Source organism: Strix aluco, chromosome 3 (genome assembly GCF_031877795.1).
Source record: "Strix aluco isolate bStrAlu1 chromosome 3, bStrAlu1.hap1, whole genome shotgun sequence".
Classification (NCBI taxonomy): domain Eukaryota; kingdom Metazoa; phylum Chordata; class Aves; order Strigiformes; family Strigidae; genus Strix; species Strix aluco.
Window position 1 is genome coordinate 110,364,150 of NC_133933.1, and position 26,357 is coordinate 110,390,506.

At 40.2% G+C, this 26,357-nt stretch overlaps 1 protein-coding gene across 9 annotated transcripts in view; it reads left to right on the forward strand.

The window, feature by feature from the left end:
- Positions 1–301: 301 nt before the first annotated feature.
- Positions 302–26,357, forward strand: part of ERICH1 (glutamate rich 1) — a 98,762-nt gene continuing 72,706 nt past the window's right edge. For 8 of the 9 annotated variants that reach the window (XR_012622672.1, XR_012622673.1, XR_012622674.1 and 5 more), the window contains exons 1-2: positions 302–420; positions 18,349–18,543. Coding sequence is in view for 6 of the 9 variants with exons in the window: in XM_074819948.1 (XP_074676049.1) it covers positions 399–420; positions 18,349–18,543 (217 nt within the window). In the remaining 3 variants the exon portion in view is untranslated. The remainder of the gene's footprint in view (positions 421–18,348; positions 18,544–26,357) is intronic. The other variant, XM_074819952.1, reaches the window with a different exon arrangement.

Here is a 26,357-nt window from a genome sequence, read left to right on the forward strand (position 1 = left end):
CGCCCGCTCCCCGCGCGCCGCCGGGGCCGCCCGCCGCGCGCCGCCCGCCCCCCCCCTCCCTCCCTCCCGCCCGCCCTCTCCGCGCGCTCCCCCGCCCTCGCTCCCGCGCGCGCGGCAGCGGCGCCCGCCGGCTCTGTGCAGCCGCGCTCCCCCTGCCGGAGCCCGCGGGCACCGCGCCGGCCGGGCGGGCGGGCGGGTGGGAGGGAGGGAGGGGCGAGCCCCCGCGGCCCCCAGCCGGCGGCGCGGGCACGCCCCTGCCGCCGTCTCCGCCAATGGCGCGCCTCCAGTCCCGTGACGGACGGGCGCGGCGGTGAGCAGGAAGGAGGGCGAGCGCGGGGCTGCCGGCCGCGCGGGGCAGGTCGGGCTCCTCGGAGGGGCCTGCCCGCGCGCCCGGGGCCATGGCCCTGAGCAGGAAGGAAGGTAAGGCCAGGCCAGGCCAGGCCAGGCCGTGCCGGGTGAGGGGGCATCGAGCGCGGGCGTCTCTGCTGCCGTGCCCGCTCCTTGAGGCTGGGGCCAGAGGGAGCCTGGGGGGCGGCGGTCAGCGGCCCCAGCCGCGGCCGCCCTCAGCTGAGCGCGGTCCCGTCCGGGCGGCCGCGCCGCGGGACTCGCGTGTCCCTGCCCTCGGCGCCTTTCCCCCGGGTCAGGGCGGTGGGAAGCCGGGGGTGGGCGAGGAGCAGGGCCTGGCAGCGCGGGAGCGGCGGCCTGGGCCCGCCCTGGGGGCTCCCTCCGCGCGGGAGGGGCCCCGAGCGCGGGGTGAGCGCGGCCGCGGCCGTGCGGCCTCACGGTCGGAGCCCTTCTCGGAGCTCCTGTCCTGTACCTCCGGCTCGGAGGCGCCAGGGAGGGTTCCTGCCGCGGCGTGTTCCTGCCTGGGGGCGGGGAGAGGGGAGTAAATAAAACTACTTCTTTAATCACAAAGTGTTTAAGATTAATGCATTTTTTCCCAGTGTGTATAGGCATGTGCAGTCGTTAGTGACCACAAAGCTTGGCTTGTTTAAAGCGGGTTAGGGCTGAGCTATAAGAGAGCTGAACGCTTGCCTACTGTAGTGACTTTGTGGCTGGCTCCTGAGTTTTCAAACAGTTCTAGCATCCTGAAACTCGAATCCTTCCTGCAATGATAACAACGTGAGAGTGAGACTGAACAGCAGGATGACTGTTTAAATTATTTGCTGGATGACTGCAACTGGTGATAGTTTTAGAGGAAGTATAAAACCAGAGTAGTATTCTCTGTGGTTTAGATACAGCTTCGGTGTGTGAAATGGATAAGGTGGATGGAGTAACTGTTTGGCTTCTTTTGAGGAAAACCAGAGAACTAAAAATTGATGTTGTTTGGGAGAACCTTAGAGAGTTGGGAAGAGTGAGTTCATTCACTTGCAGACGAGCTTCTGACTCTAGAGCTGAGAATGGAGGAAAAAAATTTAGAAGCAGTCATGTTTAAAACCAAAGAACTACTTGTTTCAATAGGGTGGAAGAGAGGTCTAAAACGATCATGCTGAGTGACTGTCTTTACTGTGTAAAGTTAGAAATCATTCATGTTTCCTTCAGCCACTCTAAGGAATGGTGATTTAAGGTTGTGAAGAAAATCCACTGAGGAATACGAGAGTGGCAGATTGCCACTTGATCACCCAGGATGAAATAACAAAATTGGAAGAGTTTACAACTTCATCTGATGAGCCTCTGTGGCCGATAGCATATATGGAAATTGTTGACTTTCTATTGTGTAAAACTATATACGTTTTTAGAAAGACAGGTGTCTCAGAAAAGAGCTTAAAAAGAACGTTTAGATGCTTCTCTCTTTAAGGTTGTTTTTGCTCCTGTCAGAGGAGTAGATGCTGAAGACAGACTTTTGTCTGCATTACAAATGAACACTGAAGCTTTTTATCTTGTACTGAACTGGGCCATAACAGAATAAATGGGGTGGTCAACAGCTTGTAGGTCGTGGATCTAACTGTCAATGAAGAGAATCTAAATAACGGAAAGACAGGAGGCAGCAGTGCAGGTAAGTGAAGTGCACTTCACTTTGCGAGGAAAGGGTTGGGCAGGTGTAGCTGAGAAAGTGCAAGGTTTTTTGAGTTTTGTGGGGCATTTTGTTTTTCAGTTACTCATGTACCAATGATTCGTAACAGGGCTTGAGGTACTAGCAATTGTTGTTATATGTATTGACAGGACGATTATCCTCTCTGGGACAGCTGTATTCATAATTCATAGCTGTTAAACATCACCGATGGCATCTTCAAAGCTGTAGTCATCATTCTTCAAAGTTTGTGCAGCCCCAAGGTAACACTCTAATAAAGGGTTAGAGAGTGGCATAGAGCTGCTGAAGGGTGGAGTTAAGATACTGATGTAGTGTAATATACATTATTGACCTTAACTGCTAATAAGAAGTGATACAAAAGTTAGTATGCTGTACAAAGGGTGATCTAGTGGTACTACAGGAGACTTCCTATTTGAGAGATTAAACTGGAAATCAAATGCAGCCAATTGATAGTTATCGGTAACAACAGTAACAAAAGGTTCTAAACGGTGAGAGTATTGCATCTAGGAGTGCTATTTTCATCTCTTTGTGATGAATCAAATGACTTGGGCTTGAAGCAGGAAGCTTCTACTTGTAATAGGGATTGAAATTAGATTGCAGTTCCTTACTTTTAGGGGTTTATTGGTTTACTGTATGGGGTTTTTTTTAAATGGCTGTATCAGATATTGAATAGCTTAGGTCTTGCAGAAAAGCACACCCTTTTTTTCCTTTTTATGATTAAGAACATCCTTGCTTCTTACAGATCTTGATTTATTTTGGTTTTTTTAAACATTATAATTTTTTGAAAACACTGAGGCTCTTTCTGCAAGGAAAAAAAGGATAAAAACCATTTTTTTTTTTTAGGGTGGATGTCATTTCTTTCATTAAGATATGTTTATCAGTGAGGGAAATATTGTTCAGAAATGGAGTTTGATGCCTGACACTACTTTCTTTTGCTTGGGAGCCGTATCTTGTTTGTCCCCACTCCCAAGCAATTAACAATGCATGTTGCTTTCAGTGACTGAAGATTTATTACAGTTTACCAAGATCTTAATTTTATTTGACTTGTAGTTGAATAAATCACAAATATCTGTTTTTTGTGATTAAAGGTAGAAGTTGTACTACAGCAAGTGTAATTGGCTCTGCCATTAAAACCTTGCGGGGAGGGGGAATCTTGGGCCTTTTTTGTTGCTGACTTCAGCGTTGTGCCTGGATGAGAAATCTAGCCAGGGAGAAAAGCCAACATGCCAATTAAAGAAAAGGCAGAAATGATAGATCCGATGGCTTTGTATTTAGAAAGTCTGTGAGCGTAGCTCGGATATGTAGAGCCTGACATAATGTGGTCTTCGGGGTTCTGTGTTTTTTGTGGGTGGCTTGGTTTTTGGGCCAGTGGAGTGGTGGTTTTAGATTGGCTTCTTTTTAGAAATTATACTTTGGAGCAATTCTCACCTGCTTTGCGGTGAGATAAGATGATCCACAAGAGATAGATGGGACTGATCAAATAGACTAGGGTATTTTTAGGAACAGGTGTATGTACTTGTGTTATTTAGTAAGAGTGGTAAGTGGGAGACAAAGTGATGTGTGCCATTTTGGTGTGTTTGTTTGGGGTTATTTTACCTTTTTAAACATTCAGTGTGTGTTGCTTTTCACTCAGTGCTAGTTTTGAGCTTGTTATCAATAGATTTCTGGAACGTATGTGCTATCTCAGAGCAATACATAAAAGGTTATGGTTCTACCATGGTTTAAGCCCAGCCGGCAACTAAGCACCTGCAGCTGCTCGCTCGCTTGCTCTGTGTGCTGCCCCCCCACCCCACCCCCCAGTGGGATAGGGAATAGAATCAGAAGAGTAAAAGTGAGAAAACTAGTGGGTTGAGATAAAGACAGTTGAAGAAGTAAAGCAAAGCTCTGCACACGGGCAAAGCAAAACAAGGAATTCATTCACTGCTTCCCATCGGCAGGCAGGTGTTCAACCATCTCCAGGACAGCAGGGCTCCATCACACATAATGGTTGGGAAGACAAAACACCATCGCTCCAAATGTCCCCCCCTTTCCTCCTTCTCCCAGCTTTATATGCTGAGCATGACAACATATGGTCTGGGACATCCCTTTGGTCAGCTGGGGTCAGCTGTCCTGGCTGTGTCCCCTCCCAACTCATTGTGCACCCCCAGCCCACTCATTGGTGAAGTGAGAAGCAGAAAAGGCCCAGAGGCTGCCTAAGCACTGCTCAACAATAACAAAAACATCCCTGTATTATCAACAGTTTTCACCACAAATCCAAAACATAGCCCCATATTAGCTACTGTGAAGAAAATTAACTCTATCCCAGCCAAAACCAGCACAGATTGTTATTTTCAGTAGGCAATATGTGGTGTCTTATGTTTTCAGTTGTCTTTAGTTCTAAAGGTTGAAAACTGTTCTCTAGAAGTTTGCATTTCTATTAAGGGTTGCCTAATGGCTTAAATTAAAATTTCCCCTATGACTAGAAAGAAAAATCCTCTCTCATTGAAACTTCCAGTACTTTGTAATGATGGGATATTTTGTATAATACTTATTTCTGTTATATGTATATGTGGGGCTGTCTGCAGAAATTGCTGGATATTATGTTACAATCAAATACTCAAGTCACAGCAAAGTGTGATATATTTACTCCCTGAAGAAGGCTGTGTAGATACTGAATTATATTTATATTTTATATAATATGAACTTATGAAGATTCCTTTTAAATAAAACTTAAATGATGCACAGTCTTGCTGAACTTTTGCCTGTGCTAAGTGATATTACCCCTGCCAGTTTCATGGTTTGTTTTGTAAATACTAGTATATTGAGCTTCATTTTAGTTTCATATGAGCAGAGGGAGCAAGCTGTCTCTGTAAAATTTCCAGATTTCTTTTCAAACTGTTTTCAGCTATTCTTATGGCGGTGCTTTAGGCCATTATAGTACTGTCTGTTTTCCATGTTACCCCCAGCATCTACCATAACATTTAACTTCAGCCCACATGTGTGGTAGGGTTTGATGTTCACTTCGAGGCATATGCTGTTTTCATCCAGATAAGAGTTCTTTAGGTTGAAGTAAGGTTTAAACATCCTGAAATTTAGAAAATTTACACCTGTGCTGGCAGAGGACTGCCAGTTATGTTATAAGCACACAGCCTTTCCCCTTCCCGCCCCCAAATCTGTCTCAGGAGAGAGAGGGAAAAAGAGACTTTTGCTGCTTTTTTTTACAGTTGGCCAAACTTTTGAGTAGCCAGAATTGCTCTTATTAATCATAATATTCAGCAAAGTTGAGCTTTTTTAGTAAGGGTGGGTGAGAGATACCTTCAGATGTTTTGAATAAGGTCAGTTTGATTATGCCAGGTAAGATCAAGATAATGGTGCAGTATGAGAAGTGTATTGTTAAGTATTGTGAAAGATGCTTAGAAAAATGGATAGCGTGCACAGATTGAAATAATGGCGATGATGCTGTTTTCCCAGGATTGTAGTAGGAGTATGCATCTTATAAGTTTTCACTATGAGGCAGACAGGGTTCTTACAAACAGCTGGAACAAAATCTGATGTTCTCATTGTCTTGGTTATGTAGCTTTTTATCATCTGTGTCATGCCAAGTTTATTAGATGTCTAGGAACTTGTGGCTTCAATTAAGGTGGCCTGCTGAGAGATCTCTAAAGCCTTTCTTGAGACAGGATGGCACAATCTATTAGTCAGGATGTTATTGTACTACACAGCCATGCAGAATTTGCTGACAGATTTCCTGATTTGAAACTGCAGTGTGACACAAAGACCATGCTTGGTGAAGCTGAATCAGTTTCGTCTAAGCTGAGAAAACAAATGTCTGATTTTTGTAGTGACTAATTTACTGGTTTGTACCTGCAATTGCTCTGAACTGTGTTGGCCTGGCTGCACACAGGTCAATCTCTGAGTGGTAAATCACTCTCCCGTGTGACTCTCTTCTTAATTTACGTGAATATGTAAATGTGGGGTATGTAGTCACTATATTCTTTTCCTTCCTTTCTTTCTACCCTTCTGATGTGTGCTACATACTTAAATAAGTCGCTTGTGTTCAGAAGTTGTCTCAAAGATTGGAGAATGGTATATTACTGAGTTTTAGATAACAAAGTGGTTTTCCATATATTATAAAAATTAGTGCTAGGGGAAAAGGTAAATGGAGCTGTTTTATGAACTACTATATTAGAGCACAAACTGGAAGTTTCTTACACTATGCAGTTCCTGAACTGTAATAAAGAATAAGACAAGAGTAAAATCTGGGCAATTAGCATCTGATTTTAATGTCTAATGGCATGTAGAACACTTAATAGATGCTGTTTCAGTGAAAATAACATCAGAGGTCTTGAGATGAACCTTGATATCATAAAGTTAGTATTACACACTACATTTAAAACAGCAGTATCTGAGCTTCTTGTGCAGCTCCAAGTGACTTTTTGGTTAGCGGCCGTACTGAGATGCAGATGGCTGCTATCTAGTAGTTCAAGCGCAGAATTCATGTGACCTTGAATACAAGTAAGTCCTTCTGTTATTTGATTCCCAAACAGTACATGTGGGTTTTCCTTTTTTCCACTAAATATATAATAATAGCTTTAGCAGTTAAGAGAAAATTGATCTATGTTACATGGAATGTCAGTGAGATCAATTGTAACACTGGGAAAGAGGACCGTTCCCACCTTACGTGAAGACATTCTGTCAAAAACTACACATTTTCCCCTTTAAGCTTTCATTCAAGTTTTATGAGGTTAGTAGAACTAAAAGATCCTGTAAGGAGCTAGTCAAGTTAAAAACAATCTGTTTGTGATATCAGCATTTCACCATGGTGTTCCTACTTGGTCTTAATTCCAGAGTTTTGTAGTTCCAAAAAAACCAAAGCCAAGCAACCCACCCTCCTTGACATATGCTGACCCAGATGGTAATAGCTTGCGGGGGAAATGGGGTGAACAGCCTTTGTTCAAAAAAAGTGCTTTCTTTGCGAAGGCAGATAGTTAAAAGTAAGGTATATGAGGCTGAGAGGCTGTCTTCCAGACCAAAAGACTCTTCAGAGTCCAGGTTTCTAACCTGTAGGGAGATCTTCACAAGAAACAAATTACTATATTAAGGGATCCTATATTACATAGTAAGGAGAGGCAGAAAAAGGACCAAGGCCAAAAATACTCAAGCTTTTCAAATGTAAGTAACAAACATGGTGTGTGAGTTTTATGCCAAAGGTGATTAATCACTGGAAGAAAACTAATGTGAACTATTTAGTTCCATCTCTTCTTGAAGAGCCTCCAGAGTCTTTTGAAATATGTTAAAAGTATTCAGATACAAGTTGTCAGGTTTCCATGTGTAAGATTACTTCTTCCAGTCATTCAGACAAGATAGCCTAGTGCATTTTCTGGCCTTAAGGTGCAAGTGAATTCCACCCTCAAATTTGAAGCTGAAAAATTACTTGGTATCTTCCTCAAGAAAGAATTTCAGGGAATAACAATGCTGTTTGGAAACAAGGACTATAAATTTATAGATAGATGCGGTTAAGTCTGAAGTATGAAAACTGAAAAAGTGGTAGATAATCTGCAGAACGGCATCCTCTTTGATCAAACACAAGATCTTGTAAGATGTTAGCTTCTGTGTTTGTCTACAAGTGCCTCTTTAAAGAGATAGTCAGCTTCAGCCTGAATTTTCTGCAGCAGACCTTTTTTTCAGTCCTTACTTTTATCTTGTTTTGTCCTTTAGCTTGTAAGAGCCTGTTACCATAGCTTCACGTGCAGGATGAGGACTGCTTGCAGACTGTGAACACAAACCAAAATACTGTAAAATTGGAGGCTTCCGGTTCCTATGTACATAAAACTGTACTTTGACCACAGCTAAAATTCTGCATATTTCACACTTTTTTTTCCCCCTTTGGAAAGATTAATTTTGTTATTCCCATGACAGTGCTTTGCTTTGGTTTGCACACACTCTATCTATGGTGGAATGGCAGTATGTCACTCTTAGAAAAGCTGATCTTCCTGGTAGTAGGAAAATCACATTGTCCTTTTCTTCCTCATGACTTGAAGAGGAGCATCTCTTCTTAAATATAAGATACACCCTTATGATGATCTGAACTGTCAGGCTATACAGAATGTAATTGCACATCACTGCATTGTTGTCCTTTTCCTCATATCTCTGTGCAGCTTGAACGTTTTTGGAAATGGGAAGGTCCTATAAAAACAAGGAGTGGGAGAATGATACCCTGTTCAGCTGCCATGGAATGTTTTGTTCTAGTTAATTCCTACCTTTCCTCATTTTGACTTTAATCTGTTGATAGTTGCTGAACTGGTATCCGAAGTCTGGGAATCTTTGCAGCTGAGTGATCTCTACTCAAAGATTTTTTTTTTTTAAGTTTATGTTTAAATAGATAGTCATTGCCCTCCGGGCTAGAACATGTGTGCGCATGTGCACACACACGCTCTCTTGACTTAATCCAAGCCTCTGTCTCTGCCATTTCTAGCAATGGTTATGGGGTCTTTGATCTTTCAGCTGTGTCCCTTTTGTTTTGCTTGTGGGGTTTTGGCTGCAGGGGTTGATGATTGGGGATTTTGTTCTTTGGGAGCACTGCTTATGTGGTTTTTCTTGTATTGTGAAATTCAGGTCAAGATTAATAAATTTAATTATCCTCAGAGATTCTGTGTATTGATTTCCATTGACAGAGGCTTGTACTCGGTGTGGTATCATTTGTACTGAGTACATCTTGGACACCCAGTGGATGGCTGGCAGAATTGGTGTCTTGTATATACTAGGTCTCTGGAGGGGTGTCTAATGTGTAAACAGAGTGTGACACCTTGCATGTGTCTGCCATTAGGCAGCATAAATGCAAACTGAATTTTGCCCCTAGTGTCTGAAATATAAACTAGGTGTCTTTGTCTTTTTGAGACTTACAGAGCCCTGACCCAAGAATCACTGAGTGTTAGGCCAAACAAATACAGAGTCAGGACTTTTGTTCATTGGTTTGGCCAGTTGAGCAACTTCTTCAGAAAGAATCCAGAAGACCTAAAACATGAAACTCCATCCTGTATGGTTAAAGGGCAAATGAGCTTTGTGAGGAACGGTTTAAGGGAATGGATGGTAGCTCCTAGTCAGAAGTTATCATCAGTCCTCCACCTGCTAGCTGATAAGAATGGCAATCTGGCTAACGTTTTCTGTATGTAGCAGTCTGTTAAAATTAAAATGCTTTTACACCCTGTTGCTTTGGGTCCTAATGAAACCCAGATATCTCTCTTTGTCACGGAGTTGCTCAAAATAGATGAGGCAGATACTTGAAATGAAATTTATTCTGATCAAAATTGTTTAGCACTCCAACAAACATTAGTAAACTGAAGGTTTGGATATCTGTAAAACAGAACTAATACTACACAGCCAACTTAAGGTTTTGGGGTGACGACCCGAAATGTGCATATCAATTACCCAACAAGGCGAGGGCTCTCAACCTCGAGGAGTTACCTTGGGTGGCATCCCAATGCAAGAGGAGAGTCCCTGACTGCAGACCTGAGGAGGACTGGCTCAATTTGCCCTCCAGGGCTCCATTTATAGCCTAGTTGAATCTGATCTGTGATCACATAGGATCAGCAGTCTAGAAACTTCTCTTGACTGAGGCATTTCATTGGCTGAGGGCCTTGTCTGTTGACCTTAAGGCCTTGACTTTTCTATCCCTGGACCAAGGTGTGTGCTTGATCACAGTCACCATGACGCAGCTGGGCAGCTTGACCCTCAAACCGTGGCTTCTAGTTTTAACTCTTTTTCCTTCCAGCAGTCAAGAGGTTTTGGTCTTTATCGGGGCAGGTGCATCTGCCATACTCTTTCAAGAGTCACTCTTTTTCAAGGGGTCCCCTTGAGCATCTCCGGCCAAGAGTTGACTATCTAACCATTATTAGGGAAGAGGAGATTATCCAGGCAATGGGATTGTTGTACCCAGCTAGGCAAGGCTTTAAGCAATCTGCTCTAGTTGATTGTACTCTGAGCGTTAGGAGTAGACTAGATGATGTCCGGAGGTTCCTTCCAACTTTAATGGTTCTGTGATTTTTATGACCATGCTGCAAAGTAACTGTCCTGTCATGGCCTTCACAAGAGATGTGATACTTGCATAATAAAAGAGACTTCAAGGATTTAAATCCTTTTGAATATCAGAGAGTAATTCTGCACTGAGATGAACTGAACATTTTAATGAGGCCTTGTCCATATGTTCTGCATGTGGATTATCATTCTGTCCGCCCTTTCCATCCTCTTCTGTTCTGCTGTACTATCTTCTCTCCTGCTTTAGCTGAAATAGCATGTTAACACATCTTACACATGGGAGGTTTCAGAAGAAATTCCTGACTCTTCCGTTTTTGGAAAACTTCTGTTTGTAGGAGCGAGAGACCAAGTAGGGCAACTTGCAAGCTTCACAGAGTTCGAATGTGTTCAGCGCTCTTGATGCCACTTGTTTTATTCTTGCTGCCCAAGTTGCATTTGAGTAGGCAGAAGGCAACCAATTGAGAAACATGGTGGGGGTGCTTACAGTATGTGTGGCAAGTAGCCAAAAGTATGTGGCAAGCATTCTCCACAGAATTATTTTTGAGGACACTTGCCTCCTACACTCAGCTGGACAGGAACACTTCTGATGTTGTTCAGAACTTTATTTGTTTAGTTATTCAGCATGCTTCTGTTACAGTCTGTAGTCTTAACTGAGTTTTAAGTCATGCTGTCAACCCCAGGAGAACCTTTATAAATCCGCAGTGCTATTCCAGCATTGGCATGTTTGTGTTTGTGGGTAGTCTGCTTATGTACATAAGAAACTTAAGTGATTTAATACACAGATGCCAAACAATGCATTTATTTGAAGGAGGCTTTTTACTCTTCTCACAAAATTGTATTAGATCCTGGATGTTCACAATTTGTATCACTAGCCAGCAAGTGTTCTGCACACTATTTCTTGGAATTATACTTTTCTTTGTTTATGTTATGTCAAACTGTAGAGTCCTGGTGCTTTTTCAGTTTTCCAATTTATTTGTACATCGCTATATCCACACATAAGTTGTCAAGAATTAGCCATGGAACTAGTTTGGTACCTATTGCAACTTGTTCTCATTTCTGAAAATACTGGCTCCTTTTTGTCACTGAGGAATTCCTGGAAAGATATGTCGTCTGGTGTTGCTTCAGCTCATGGCACAGTAGGAACATTCGGTGCTTTCCATTACAGGCTGGGTATTTTGATAGTGTTGAATGTTTTCAGCTGGGAAGTGAATTCATTTCACTTTTGAATAGAAACCTTACTTGGAAGACAAGACTAGAGTATGTAAGCTTTTCACATTTGTAAGTCTATTAGAATTGAAGTTTTCTACTGAAAACTTCCAGGCAGTTGGACTTGATGATTGTTGTAGGTCCCTTCCAACTGAAATGTGCTATTCTAACTGCAGAAATATACAAATTGGTCTCTTCATCTTGTGTTTACAGCTTTCTACGTCTTGGAGACAAGACCTCATTGCTTTTTGAAGCTATAGAAGTACACAGAAGCTACGTACTTCACTGTAAAATGGCATAGGCTCTTAATAACGCTGTGAGGAAAGTTCATGTGTTTAAATATAATTGTATTTTAAATGAAAGTGCAGTGGCTCTACAAATTAAGATCTTCCACTTCTGGCTTTTTAAACTGTGTTATTTGCCACCACTATAAGCCAAATTACACTTCCTTTTCTTTAAGTGGAAGACTTGATGTCAGTGGGGTTTCTGTGAGGAGGCTGAGAAAAATCTTATCCTAATGCTCTAAATGAGTCGTGTATATTTAGCTACTGCCCTTAAATGTGTCTGTGCCTTAGGTACTGCTGAACTAGTAAGCAAAGTTTAGGATCTTGGTTACTACATTAAGATGTTACGTGGTTTTTACCCCTTTGAAAAAGCAGTAGCCATGCGGAGGGTGTAACTAGCAACTTCTTCTTTATGAACATCTGTCGTCTATGCCATTAGTGTACCTGATGAAAGGCACCTTATCTCGTATTGTTTGACATGTGATGACTCCCTTTTGCTAGCTTTAACTCCAGAGACCTGGTTTAGACCTCTCTTGGTCTCAATCTATCATACATATAATGAATCCAAAATCTGTTTCGTGTAATAGATCCATCATTACGTTAGGAAAACTTTTCTTTCCCTGGTGACCTTCGTAATGACTAAGATAAATTTTGTCTCCTTTCTTTCAACAAATAAAAGGATTCAGTGTGATCATATACACCTGCTCTCTAGTTTGCATACATGTCAGTAAACAAATGTAAGGCACCCTGGAGTGATCTATGAAGAATATAGTATTAACAGCAGTCTTCCCTGCAGTTGGTTGCAGTCCTTTCTGGTTTCAGTCAGCCCTTCAGTAAGTAGCATTTATAGGAGTTAGACCTCAACATTAGAGACTTCCCTAACTACATTGTTTTATTTTCTCCTGAACTAGAGGAATGTTTCAATACTTCTAGATGCTCATCAGTGCACTGAGATTGGCAATTATCATTCATCATTAGTCTAATATTTTTGTGGCACAATGTAATGAAATCTTATTCTTGAGTTACATAGTACTTCTCACTGCTTGCTTAAAATTCTTTTGGCATTTGTTTGCTTATGCTAAACAGCCCAAGCTCTCCTTGTTCTTCCCTGTCATGTTGGTTATTGTAAAATCTCTTCTCTGTCTGCTCAGGTTTGAGTTCAGCTGGTTTGTACACAGCAGAATTAAGGCTGTACAAAGTGTTCGGTGAGACTTCTCTAGATTCACATATTAATGTAGTTCATTTTCCTGTCTCAGATTTAAAAATACTTGGCCCAGTAGGGTCTTGGATCACATTGTCAGAGTACATGACCTTCATCACAGTAGTGGCTTAGTCTCTCTCGCAATTGATTAAACATACAGGTTTTCATCTGTACTCATTTCCAGCTTAGTAATCTCCATTTAGGAATGTTTGCTTGTCCCTGTAAGTGTGGAGCCCCCCCCAACCCCAGGGGGGGAAAAGGCTGTACAGTTTTATTTCTCTCTTTAATCTTTATAACCTTGTTAGCAGATGCAGTGTCAGTGTAGCCTGGTCTTCCCCTACAGCTAAAGAGCAAAGAATTTCTTTAAACCTTTAGAACTTGGGCCAGGTATTTCTGTTAATATTATTACTGTGCAGTACCTCCTTTTGGCAATATGCCTAGCTCTAACATTGTGAAGTTTCCTTTGTATAATATTGAACTGTGTTCAGTGTATTGCACAAAACTGGTGTGGCACACGCAACTCTTACTGCCCCCCCTCCCCTCCTGCCACGTGTGCACACACAGAGTCTGATGCCTAGTAAATCCAGGTAGATTCAGAACACTAAGTCATCTTCTGTCGATGATTATAAAAAGTCTAATGCTTCATTCACTTTCAGTGTCTTGTTTTCAATGCTATACATTTCACAGCATAAAGAATCTCTCCATTGTAGTGTTAAAGTCCTGCTAGATTCCTGGAGGTGAAAGAGCACACAATATGGAAAGCACTTCACAGTTTTGTTTGTGCTTCTGTATGGACTCTGGAGTCATCACCAATGGAAATAATGTTTCCACATGCTACTCTGGACTAAAATGGCAACTAAAAGTATGGTGGTCCCTTGGCTATGCTCATCTAACCTAGAGGCTTAGAGCTTCCTCCCAGTTGTCCTCTGTGACCAGGTATTCAGAGCTATGTCTTCAGTAATGTATAGCTATGGGGAAATTTTCCTTCATGCTGCAGAAAATATTCCCTGTAGAACTCAGAAAGCATCTTTAGTCTTCAGTAGGTTGGGAGTAATGAGCTATCAATTACACATCAGAGAAATAGAGCCATTGTAAGCTACTGTGGTAGTTTTTAAACACTTACCATGGATTGGATGAAGTCTTCCTTTCATTAATTCTTGCCTGGTCTATGCCCTATAAAACATTTTGGATTACTATCTGCTGTCCCAGATTTTGTAGGGAGGTAGGGACAGCTGAAAGCAATGCAGAGCTAATGATTACAAACATTCTGTGTTGCTTTCAGCTGCATCCACACCACGGCCATTCCTGGCCCGTAAACCTCTTAGCTTGTCTGCTTTCCTCTCTCACTTCCAGTTTCTCATTTGTTAGTCCTGGAGACTGCTTTGTTCTAAGAGGAGAGATGTATTTGCAGTAGTCTGTGCAACAAGGCTTCCCTTTTTTACCTTGTAATTGGCTTCTTATTGCTGTTCACGTTATTTTCCTGTTCAATTACAGGCTCAGTTCCAGAGATAATTCCCCCCAAACTATTCTTTCTTTTCCAGACTGGAACACCAGGTTTTGTAATATGCAAATACAACTTTCAAGACTGTTCTCAAAAACATACCCAGTAGAATATATTAAATTCACCCTTGTACCTTGCGCATTAATGCTGTATGTAAATGTGGCAATTTCCATTGATTCTGACTCCAGATAGTGTATCCCTCACTTTTCTGTGGTCTCCCCTGTCTTTTCTTGAGGTCTTTTTTAAAAGCACATCTCAAGATTGTATATGCTTGTTTACAGACATCAGTCTGCTATGAAAAGTGGAAAAGTGTTCCCAGATTAGTCTATTGAAAGACCACGTGAATCTGTACAGATCCTCTATCAGTTATGTTGACTGGAAAACGACAGCAACAAATAACTGGATGTACTTGGCTATGCTATGGATATGGTGAGAGCAAGCCTTATTCCACATTGGAACTCTGATAGGTTAGATACATCTTTGGTAGTAGATATTTTTCCTTGAATTTTCTTTATTGCTAATCTCCTGTTAAGAGGTAGTTATTTTTAAGGGTTTGAGCAGTTCTTACCAGATAGACTGATCTCTGATGCTGCATAGTGCCAAAGCCATCAGGTTAAGGAGAATTTTGAATAGGGTAGAAAAACTGCTCTGTAGCATCAGACAAGACCAACCTCCTGCGGTTAAGCCAATGCTCATGGATATCACAGGATAACTTTTTTAAGTAATTGCAGCAATAAAACCCTGAGAAAAGAGCATCCTGTCATCTGAAAAATGTTTTGATAGCTCAGCTCAGAGTTCTAACTGCAAAGCAGAGTGCTTCTCTGGAGCATGTAAAGCTGCTGAGTATGGCAGGATAGATATTCCTCAGTGCCTAATTTCCTTGTTCATTGATACGTGGGACAAACTTGTTCAAAAAGTTTTGGGCTGCAGGCAGATTTTATTTTTTTTCTTCAGGCTAGAATATAATTAGGATTCCAAATAGTTCAGACTAAATCAGTCAGTTTTTTCAGCAGCTCTCTAGTGATAACTACCTTCTTCATTCTCTTGAGGAGAGTGTACTGCTGGGAGACACTGCTTCCTGCTGTCTTCAGAAGGCTTGAAATACATCAGGTTCCAGACAGGGACCTTGACATGCCTAGGTGTCACCACTGCTCATTTCCATTCTGTTGTGGTTATTGAGAATTACTAATTGTCTTGAGAGGACTCTGCAGTGCTGAGATGCGCTGACACAGGTGTGAAAGCTTTTCAGGCAACAAGGAACTAACTCCCCCACTCTGCACCCAGCTGCTTCTTCCTGTGTCTGCTGAAAACCCCAGCCTGTAAGATTGGATGGTGCTTTGGTGTTGACAGCTAAACCACATCTTTGCTGAAGTATATCACTGCTGCTGAGCTAGATATTTCTTTCTAAGCAAGAGAGATTTTTGTTAAAGAATACTTTCTTCAGTATTCACACCCTCCCAAGGCAGGCATTGTTCTGGCTTGCTTTCTCAAGTGTAGTATTGGAGATGGGGTGAGCCCCATGTGAATGAGAAGGAATGAATGTATCAAAACTGGTCTCGTATTGCTTTCTGAAGCAATGCTAGTGTGAATATAGTCCCTATATTTTAAAAAGGAAAGGAAGAGTGAAGTCATTTTTTTTGTGGCGGTAACTGAACGGATGACTAGAGAAACCAGATTTCAAGATGGGGAGCATAAAATCCACTGCAGCTATGAGGAGGCTGACTTTCCTCAGCAGATTTGGAGAAAATGTATTTCCATATATAGATTCATCAGTATCTCAATGATCATTTCCTTCGGAAGAATAGTTTCCTCAATGCAAGTTCTTGAATGTTATTTTGTGTACTGCTTTTGGCTGTGCTAGAGTTAATTTTCTTTATAACAGCTCCTGTGGTGCTGTGTTTTTTGGATTTGTGGTGAAAACAATGTTGGTAACACACCAATGTCTTGGTTATTGTTGAGTGGTGCTTACACAGAGTCAAGGTCTTTTCTGCTTCTCACCCCACCAGTGAGTAGGCTGGGGGTGCACAAGAAATTGGGAGGGGACACAGCCAGGACAGCTGACCCCAGCTGACCAAAGGGATGTCTCACACCATATGATGTCATGCTCAGCATATAAAGCTGGGGGAAGGAGGAGGAAGGCGGGACATTTGGAGTGATGGTGTTTTGTCTCCCCAAGTAACCATTATGCATGATGGAGCCCTGCTGTCCTGGAGATGGCTGAACACCTGCCTGCAGATGGGAAGCAGTGAATGAATTCCTTGTTTTGTTTGCTCGCTTTACTTATTAAACTGTCTTCATCTCAACACACAAGTTGTCTCAATTTTACCTTTCCTACTCCATTTCCTATCCCACGCAGTGGGGAGTGAGCGAGCAGCTGTGTGGGACTTAGCTGCCTACTGGGGTTAAACCATGACATTTAGTAACAGCTCTACTGGAGTTCATTAAAATGCTGCAGCATTAGTAGCAGTACTTAGGGAAAGGATCCAGGATAAACTACTTGGATAACTTGCTTTAGAGTCAGAGATCTGCAAAGGGCAGTTAACTTTGTCTTATTACAGTGCCTATTTCTGTCTGCTTTCTCTAGTTGTTTTCTGAGGAGAGTAATTGTGGATTTTGTCTTTCTAGCTGTAGAATATCCTGGCAAAGGAACCTTAAGAAAAGAAAATACACAATCACTTGTTGATATCTGTCATTCTGCAAACGGTAGTCTTAACACATAACTTGCAAAATGGATTGTGCTTGATGGGGACATTGCTAGCAGTTTGTCACAGTTTTTTTCATGTCACTGAATGATAGATAAGCATAGAAAAAGTAAAATTTGGGCTTCGTAAGCAAAGCCTTCTGCAGAAGTTTCTCTTTAGGCTTACATCTTGTTATAGGCCTTTCATAAGGTCACCAATTATTTGAGAGATTGGGCACAAGCAAAGAGTAAGTGATCACATATAAACTAATAGCTCAAAAAAAGTCTGAGACATACTCCCCCATAGTTAGTCATTTACATGACAATTGAAGCATATCACCAAGGTACACGTGGAGGTAAAGTTTGTCTATGGAGAACTAGTGGTTCAAGGATTTCCCAGCTCAGTGAAGGTGATTTTTTTCAGTTATGAAGGAAAGTAACGTATTGAAGAGTTATGTGATGATAGTATGTTGTTCTGTTAAGCTGCAGTAGGAGCTGTTCTTGTAACAATGTAAGTCCTCTCTTAGCAGAATTGTTTAAGAGAGTCTGCACCAGGTTGCTTGTATAGTGTCCATACACTGTGTATTAAATTTGAAATTGGAGTTTAGATAACATGTTTTTCTCCAAATCTCACTCTTCCCTCCTCCCCCCATACCGCAATATCTGCTTGACCACATAGAATTCATGAAACTGGGGATGTTCTTTTGCAATAGAGAAAAACTTCTAGTATTAATTTATATTTTAATATAATATGTAATTTCAAGTGATTGAAATATGCATGCATCCATATAAAGATGATCGTGTTGCTGATGAGTAGATTATTTGCATATATTCCTTTTCTTTAATCAAATGATGCTTGCATTTGAGTAACTAGTAGCAGATTGCCAGTGTCGTCAGAAAGGGGCCCATAAGAGGAAGAGGCGTATAAGAATACTGCTAATTCTGTAGAAATAATTGGGTTACCATGTGTTTCTGCTGCTGTCTACTTCTAGTTTTTCTATGTGATTAAATAGCTGTAGCTTACCGATTTTAATGAGTGATTTGATTGTGATGCCTTTGTGCCAGAAGAGACCTGCATTTTGAGCAGCCTTGTAACACTTGTGTAGGAAGATACTTGTTTTAAAAGAAATTTTAAAAATTAATGTGTGTTTAGTCTGTAAATGTACTGTATTAATTTTTGCCAAAATGTAGTCAAACAGAGACTTTAAATGTAACCTTGCTAGTGAACTCTGGGATTTTAAAGCTGCTTTTCTGACTCAAGTTTAAGACTCTAATATATTAATTTTCAACTTTACCTGTGAGAGGTGAGGGCTACTGAAGACAGACTTGCATGGAATATGAGAGAAACTATCTTGTATCAATTTGTTGGTGGTATTTTAAAATACCTTTAAAGCATTTCTTTCTGTTTAAGAAAGTCTTCTTACCCCACAGTGTTCATAGGGAAAGTACTGAAACGACTCTATGCTGAGACTTCATCATCTTCTCTTGTGCATACTTCGAATAGAGAAGAGGAGGCAGTTCTCAGAAATGCGGGCTCAAAATCCGAAGAAAAGAATTTGGATAATGTTCAGAATTCTTCAGCAGTTGCTAGCACGTCAACTGATTCACCCTGCGAATCATTGCAAGGTGAGACTGCATAGTCCCTTTTCTGATAATATGCTTTTAAATATAGTTACTTTAATTGAGAACAGTATAGTATCTACTTTTTTCATCTATTGATACCAACAGTCAAATCTGAATACAAGTGGTACTTAATACTAGAACACTTGAGGTCAGTGCATAAGTCATGTGGAAGCCAAGAAATGGTCTTGATGTATATGCGTGAATGCAGCATTTAGCAGTGGCTAACATGAAAATTCAGTGTAAGCCATAACTGTCTTTGGTGTAATGTCTGTTGAACAGTGAGAAAATGACTTATACTGGTACAACTCTGCTCAGCTATTGGAGATACACAAAGATTGGTGGGAATACAGGATCCAGCACTTCCTCCTGCCCTTGTGTTGCAACAGAAACCCTGTGGGGAACATAAACCCAACAGAAGGCAGATTCAGGCACTATGTTAGTACCCTGCTAAAGAGCATTATTTTGTGTGTGTTTATGCAATGAAAGTGGTGTATGAATTTTTTGACAGGTAAGTAAAAGTCCTTTTTCAAGTGGGTTATAAAATGTGGATGATATGCCAAAATATGAAGGAGTTGCAATGTGAGGTAGCTGTGCTATTACCTGTAAGTGAAAGGCTCTGTGTGTAACTATAGAAGTGTGAATTGCTTTGTGTTTTAGCTTATCTAAAACCAAATTTTGCCATCACTGAAAGGATGGATAAACTGACTTGAAATAAAAAGCCATGTTTCCTGAGAGTATAAACAGCTTTCTGTAGGGGAGGTGCTCAGCTAGACCTGTTACACTCAAACAGGGAAGAACTGATTGTGGATGTGATCTGGGGCAGGAGACTAAAGTCCTGAAAGAAGTGAGCAAAATGAGTAGTAGGATTAGAACCCTGTGCTACAGAAGAACAGATGTTAGTCCTGTTCAGGGCTCTGCTTGGTAGGAGCAAATGGAATACTGGTCTGAATTCCAAAGGAGCTCTGGAGAGCTGGCAGATCTTCAAGAATAACCTCAAAGCACAAGAATGGCTAATTTTGACATGCAGAAAACTAAGCAAGTGTGGCAGGATACCTGACTGAGCTTGGATGTGTCAGGGAGCAGCAAGGGGAAGGTGAGGTAAGGCTAGGAGGAACAAGCATGTCTGGTAACAGTTACTAGGTTCAGCCCACAGTCCAGTGACACCAGGCAAATCAGCAGTGACAAGGCAGGTCTGAGGTCAAGACAGTATGTGTCTTAACATAAAAAAAAAAGCCTTGAAGAGGGTTGCAGTGATAAACTCATAGGAAAAAGATGAACCAGTTACCCATCTGTGAAACCAACAGATAACCATTCCTAACCATAACTAACCATTCTAAATTTAAGGAGCTTTTGCATGAATAATCATTTACATATTGTGATTTTTATGACATTGGACACTGAAAGTATGTGTTTAGTGATAGGCTGTAAGATTTGGAGCTATAAACTGTGTGGCCTTGGAAGAAGAAAAGCATAAAGGCAACGATTGAAATTTCTGATCATATACTATTTTAAATAACTTCTTTCTTGTAGACCAAATGTTATGGGCATAACTGTAAAACAACTGATCACTTAATTAGCAGTAGTCTAAGATGTACAATGGAAAATGAGAGGGTGTTTTTTGTGTAGATACACAGTCCTTCCTAGTTTGAAAGTAATTATTTCAGTCCTATAAAATCTACTGAAAATTTTAATTTAGTGTCAGTCAATAAGAAACAAGGATTTATTTAAAAAGAAGCTGACTTAAAGTCTAAGTATTTTCTAGCATTAAATAACTTTTACAGTAAAACTCACCACAACGTTCTACTTGCCTTTAACAGTTATTTTCAAATTGTGAAAATGCCATTACTGATATGCATAAACTAGCCCCCCCTAGATTCTTATATTTATTGGAGTGCAGTTTGCAGCATTGCCTTAAATGTCTGCATCTTGAAGTGTAACAGTGAATTATGCCCATAAAATTTAAAGATCACTTTTATATCCTGTAAATATTTGCATTTATACGCCCCTTTTGAGATCAAGTTGAAGTTGAGATGCTTAAGTATATAGAAGATCAGGATCCATGTTAATGAGTGGTTCTCACTTAATTTTGGAAGATTAATAATTTAATATCAAAAGGTTGTCCCATAAGGCTCCCCACATAGTTCTGAAACTAAAGCTTACGATAAGACACAGAATAACTAGAGATTGAAGGAAATTTGAGGGACACTGTCCTTTTTTACTTTAGAGTGATCTTCTGAATGGTATTTGCATTTTCTTTAAGAAGGTGGTAGTTCTGTTAGGGAAGGAGAAAACATGTGGAGGTGCCACGCTTCTTCTGAACCCAGAGAAAGAGAATAGTCACTTATAAAAAAAAAAAAAAAAACACAAAAAAAAAAAAAAAACACAAAAAAAACCACCCTTCTCTTTTCAAGAGATAAGATATTTTTTAAAAAGTGACTTAAACCCAAACACCTGCCTGTACCCAAAATTTCCATTCAAGTACATACTAAGTTGTACCTTCCCTTTGGATTCTAGTTGTCATAAATCAGATTTTTTCACCTATTCAACCAAAATACTCAGTGAGAAAACAAATGTAACCAAAATAGGAGTTCCTACCTACCTCCTGGACAATTAGATTAAGACTTTCTAAGCATTTATCACCTGATTCTTCCATTGCAAGACCTATAGTTCTTAATTTCAGAAGATATAGGAAAACAGTTTTTTCTTGCTTCACCATAAAATTAAGGAGGGTCTAGATAACTTTAATATTAAGGTAATAAAGCTGGTTATGCATACGTGTAATAAACCTGAGCCTTCTTGGCAGGCAAAGTATTAAAGAGCGAATCGAAAACTGAAAGCTCCTACAAATAATTTATTTTTCCCTAAGCTTGTGAATATGCTTCCAAGTACAGTATTATAAATGCTTAAAAACTTGCTGTACCACAAAAAAAAAGTGTCTGGCAAAAGACTGAGCAAACATTTCTAAGTACAAATTACTTGCTTGGATATGGGTTTTGACTAAATTTTGTTCTGAGGATTGGTTTTGTTTGTTTCTGACCCTTGTTAGGGCAGGATCTACTTGCAACAAGGATTAATTTCGTGGAGAATGTTTGTCTTGAGGTCTGCAGTTGTCTGATTTCTTTACTACTTGTTGATACTTTAAAACCTCACTAATTTTTTTAATACCTTTATAGTATATATTCAAAGCAGACCTGCATGCTTCTGACTAGAGACTTGCTAATTGTAGAATTGGCTCTTTTTATGGCCTCCTTAGTCTTGGACCTTTTTCTTGGTCAGAATTACAACCACTTTTTAAAGGATTTAGGATTTACTGATCAATGTTTAGCATCTTCATTATAAAAATTAAAATTTAAGAGATGCTGAAGAAGCATGATTGTGTACAAGTGAAATGTATAGTATTCCATTTTTCTGTTTAAAGCATCCTGTTCTACTTTTGGTTTTTCTGTTTTCCCTAATTCTGTAAAAGGAAATTGAAATGCAGAAAGCCTAGGCAGAGTCTCAGATCTTATGGAGACAACCTATTTGATCTTCGTCTCCTTCATATATTTAAGAAAGAGGTAATGAAGAAAAATACTAAGCTATTGTTACTCATAAATTCTAGATGTTTTAAAAAAGAGAATTCATATTATGCTACATAAATAGACAAAAAGCATTTTACTCCATTAAATAAAAATGTGAATGTCTATCAACTGTGAAGTATCCCAGCATTGTTATCCTATATAAGGAATTCCTGTCAAAATTCAGTACAGCTGTGTGATATTTTTGTGTGTGTGTGTAATTACTTTTTCCATTAAAGCTATTAATGTTGACAGTATACTGCATTTAAGAAGTCATCACTGGGACACATGGACTGTGTCCTTACTTATCCTAATCCTGTCTTCCTGCAGTTGTTCTCTTATAGAAAACTTAAGTTTGTGACGGAAGTGCCTAGAAGACAAAACTTGTCTAAAAAATACACCTGGACAGCCCTGGCTTTTAGATAATCAAATTGATGAAGTGCATATGCTTGAGAAATTAAACTCCAGCAGTACCCAATGCAGTAAACAGCTTTAGAGACTTGTTAAACAATTCAGCTTCGTTTCAGTTAATTAATCTGAAAAGCTGTCTATTGTGAATAAGCTAAAGAGCAATGGAGATTATAATTATTATACAACAAAGTGTTGTCACACACTCTTGTATTCTTCTCTCAAGGGTTTAAAAATTCTCTCATTACATGCTGTTACAGTGGCATTATACTGTGAAAATGGGACAGACGTATCCAGAAGCAAGTAAGAGTATCTGACTGAAGACACCAACCGCTGGTGGCTATGGTAGAAATGGTGCCCAACCAGATTTACAAGCTGGTAGCTATATGCTTGGGGAGAATATAGAGATCTGAGGTTTGGGGGAGGAGCAGGGAGAAAACAAACCAAAACAAAAACCCAACCACAAACAAATCTCTCTATTCAGACTGAGTGGGCTGCATGTATAATATCTGTAACTTCTGTTGTGACAGAAACAGCGTTGTAGCTCAGTCTCCAGTTGCCCTAGCAATACTCTTCTTTTTTTTTTTTTTTGCTGCTGACTAGCAGATTCCTTCCTTTTCCAGTGTTCTTCTGTGTATACATTCACTCATTCTTCTCATGTTGGAAATGAAGATGTAGAAGACATCTTAGCTGTCATAAAGAAATCTGTGGGCCTCTGTGACAACTGAAAGCAATTTAACAAGTAGCTTATCTAACAGTATGTAGCAGTTGCCTAATTGGAGTAGAAAATGCCAGCTTTAGCTGTAAGTGTAAACAAGCTCTAAACCTAAATGTAGCCAGCTGCAGGAAAACTAATTATATGAAGAAAGGAAACAGAAAAATGGCTTGTGTAAGAATTTGATAAAAAAAACTTGTTTCAGCCAGAGAAGCACTGATAGACAGTCCTGAGGCAAATCTAACTGCAGCATAGTAATTGTGTGTATTGGCGTTCTCACTGTCCACCTTGTCTCCCTATTTGACATTACTTTTGATGTATTGATGAGAAAATAGGTTGTGTGAGATGCCTCTTCTGCTCCCATTTACTGGACAGTTTATTACTTAAGTTGCCATTGTCAAAATCATAGTTATCAGGAGTCAAATTTCATGGTTTTTGCTGTTACACATGCTTACTCCCTGTTTGTCTTTCCTACCAATTGTACCCTCTAACCATTATTTGAAAAGTGGAAATGCTTATAGTGTGAACTTGATACTGAAGTAAGTTCAGGACAAATGATTTTCCATAATTTTTTTGTGCTTCTGTGGTTTGCATTATTTTTGTACACAAACAGGAATAGACTCTTACTGATGACTTCCAATTATGGAATAAAAAAATGTATGTTTTGGGGGGAAAAAAAAAAAAGAGTTTAAAACCTTGAACTTTGTTTACTTTTAATCTGATGAGCATGTCTGTCTATTTCCTGGTCAAGCTTCAGGTAAGTCCCAGTAATGACATAGTCACTTAATCAGTGAGCATAATAATTGCAACGTAGGCATGGCCTTTTAGATTCAGTGTTGTTGCATTTATGAGTTGATTGACAGGGATGTATTTGGCTTTTGAAGTGTGTTGAACAAATAAGATCTGCAGCACGAGGATGAACAATTGACCTGAGTACTAACTTAACATTAAGGTAGTTTTATTCTCCTGTTTATACAGCTAGAATTCCTAGACATCTAATCAGATTATTGCCTATAATCATATACCAGGACATGAGACACTGAAGCTTTTAAGTTAATACTTAACTATATCTTTTGTTTCATCATTACTTCATATATTCAACTTAAAGAAAAAAAAAAATAGCTTGTACCACTTTTTACATTAGCTATCTCGTAATTTTAAAACTGCCATCTGCCTGTAGTGTTCTGTTTCTTGGTTTCCTTGATCAAGGCTTTTTTCCTACTTCACTCTCACGTTGTATTATGCTTTATTTTCATTATTTTTTCCAAGTGAATGTAGATGTTTTAATGGTTCGTAGGTAAAAATTCAGTGAGTGAGAACAGAGTGAGTGAGAACACAGTGAGTGAGAACAAGAGGAAGAAGGATTTCTACTTTTTTAATCTGTTTTTTCTGTGACAGAGAATGTCTGCCACTTCTAGTGTAATGAAATGGACACTGAGTTATATTGGAAAGTCCCGACTCCAATAAAATGGTCTATAATACAGCCTTTCTAGGTGTCTAAAAAAAAAAAAGTCTAAGAGTTAGTGTACATGTGGGAGGTGGTGAGGGAAATAAATTTGAGCTCTCTTGTTCCTTGTTTTTTACAAAGTTCCCATCCCAACTTTGGGCCTTATAAAATGAGTATATCTTTATTGACCTCAATTTCCTTCTGAAGTTTTTGGTTTCCATCAAACTGAAGGAAAAGACAAGGGTGAGGAAGTACTTCTGAGATCTTTCTCAAGTTGTTTTCTTCTTTTTAAAGCTCCAGTCCGCCGAGCATCAAACACTGCCCTGCCCCATCCCATCCCTTCCCTTCCCTCCTTCACTGATAACTTTTGCAGTTAGTCCATTGGAAATATTAACAGAAAACAGAACGGTTTAAAACTGTGTTTTAAACCAAACTTAGATAATGTCATTTTTACTAGCCAGAAAAATAATGCTTATATGGAATGAAAAGCAAGACAAAACAGTGCCTTGTTGTTGGGGTTTATGTTGTGCTTTGTATAGAATCATAGAACGGAAAGATCATCTAGTTCCAACCCCCTGCCATGGGCAGGGACACCTTCCCCTAGACCAGGTTACTCAAAGCCCATCCAACCTGGCCTTGAACACTGCCAGGGAGGGGGCATTCACAACTTCTCTGGGGAACCTGTTCCTGTGCCTCACAACCCTCACAGTAAAGTAGTTCTTCCTTATAGCTAATCTAAATCTACACTCTTTCAGTTTAAAACCATTACCTCTCATCCTATCACTACACTCCCTGATAAAGAGTCCCTCCCCATCTTTTCTGTAGCCCCCTTTAAGTGCTGGAAGGCCGCTATAAGGTCTCCCCGGAGCCTTCTCTTCTCCAGGCTGAACAACCCCAACTCTCTCAGCCTGTCATCATAAGGGGAGGGGCTCCAGCCCCCTGATCATCTTCATGACCTCCTCTGGACTCACTCTAACAGGTCCATGTCCTTCTTATGTTGGGGGCCCCAGAGCTGAACACAGTACTGCAGGTGGGGTCTCACCAGAGCGGAGTAGAGGGGGACCATCACCTCCCTCAACCTGCTGACTCCACTTCTCTTGATGCAGACTAGGATATAGTTGACTTTCTGGGCTACACACACATGTATATAGTTATATATAATGACCTATGGCATAGTTTAAAATAGGAAAAAACCTTTGTATTAGTTTCTAGGTCATCTTACACCTGTTTCAGCTCTTAAGAAAGAAATTGTTTTCCTGCTGTTAATACAAATGAGAATATGATAAGGCCTAATATTTAGTGGAAGAGAATGTTAATTCTATACTGAATATATTGCAATCTACACTGAAATAAATACATAGCCTTAAAAAGTCAGTGCAAATGTGTTTGTGGAAATAAACTACTAGTCTTTAGAATGAGAGAAATCTTAAGACACTGTGACAAAATACTATTGGATAGGAAAGACTGCAGAGTAGGTCATGAGATGGTTTTGAGAAATAATTCTGGGCAAGTAATTGCCACAAAACCCCCCCACTCTATTCTAAAGCCCTCAAGAAGGGGACTTTGCCCTTAATTGCAGTTAAACCCTAGCAGCAGTTTTAGGACTTTATGATCTCAGCACTGCTGGGTAACAACACTATAGTTACATGCTTCTCAATTGCATGCTGAATCTGAATAAGGAAGCGTTAAG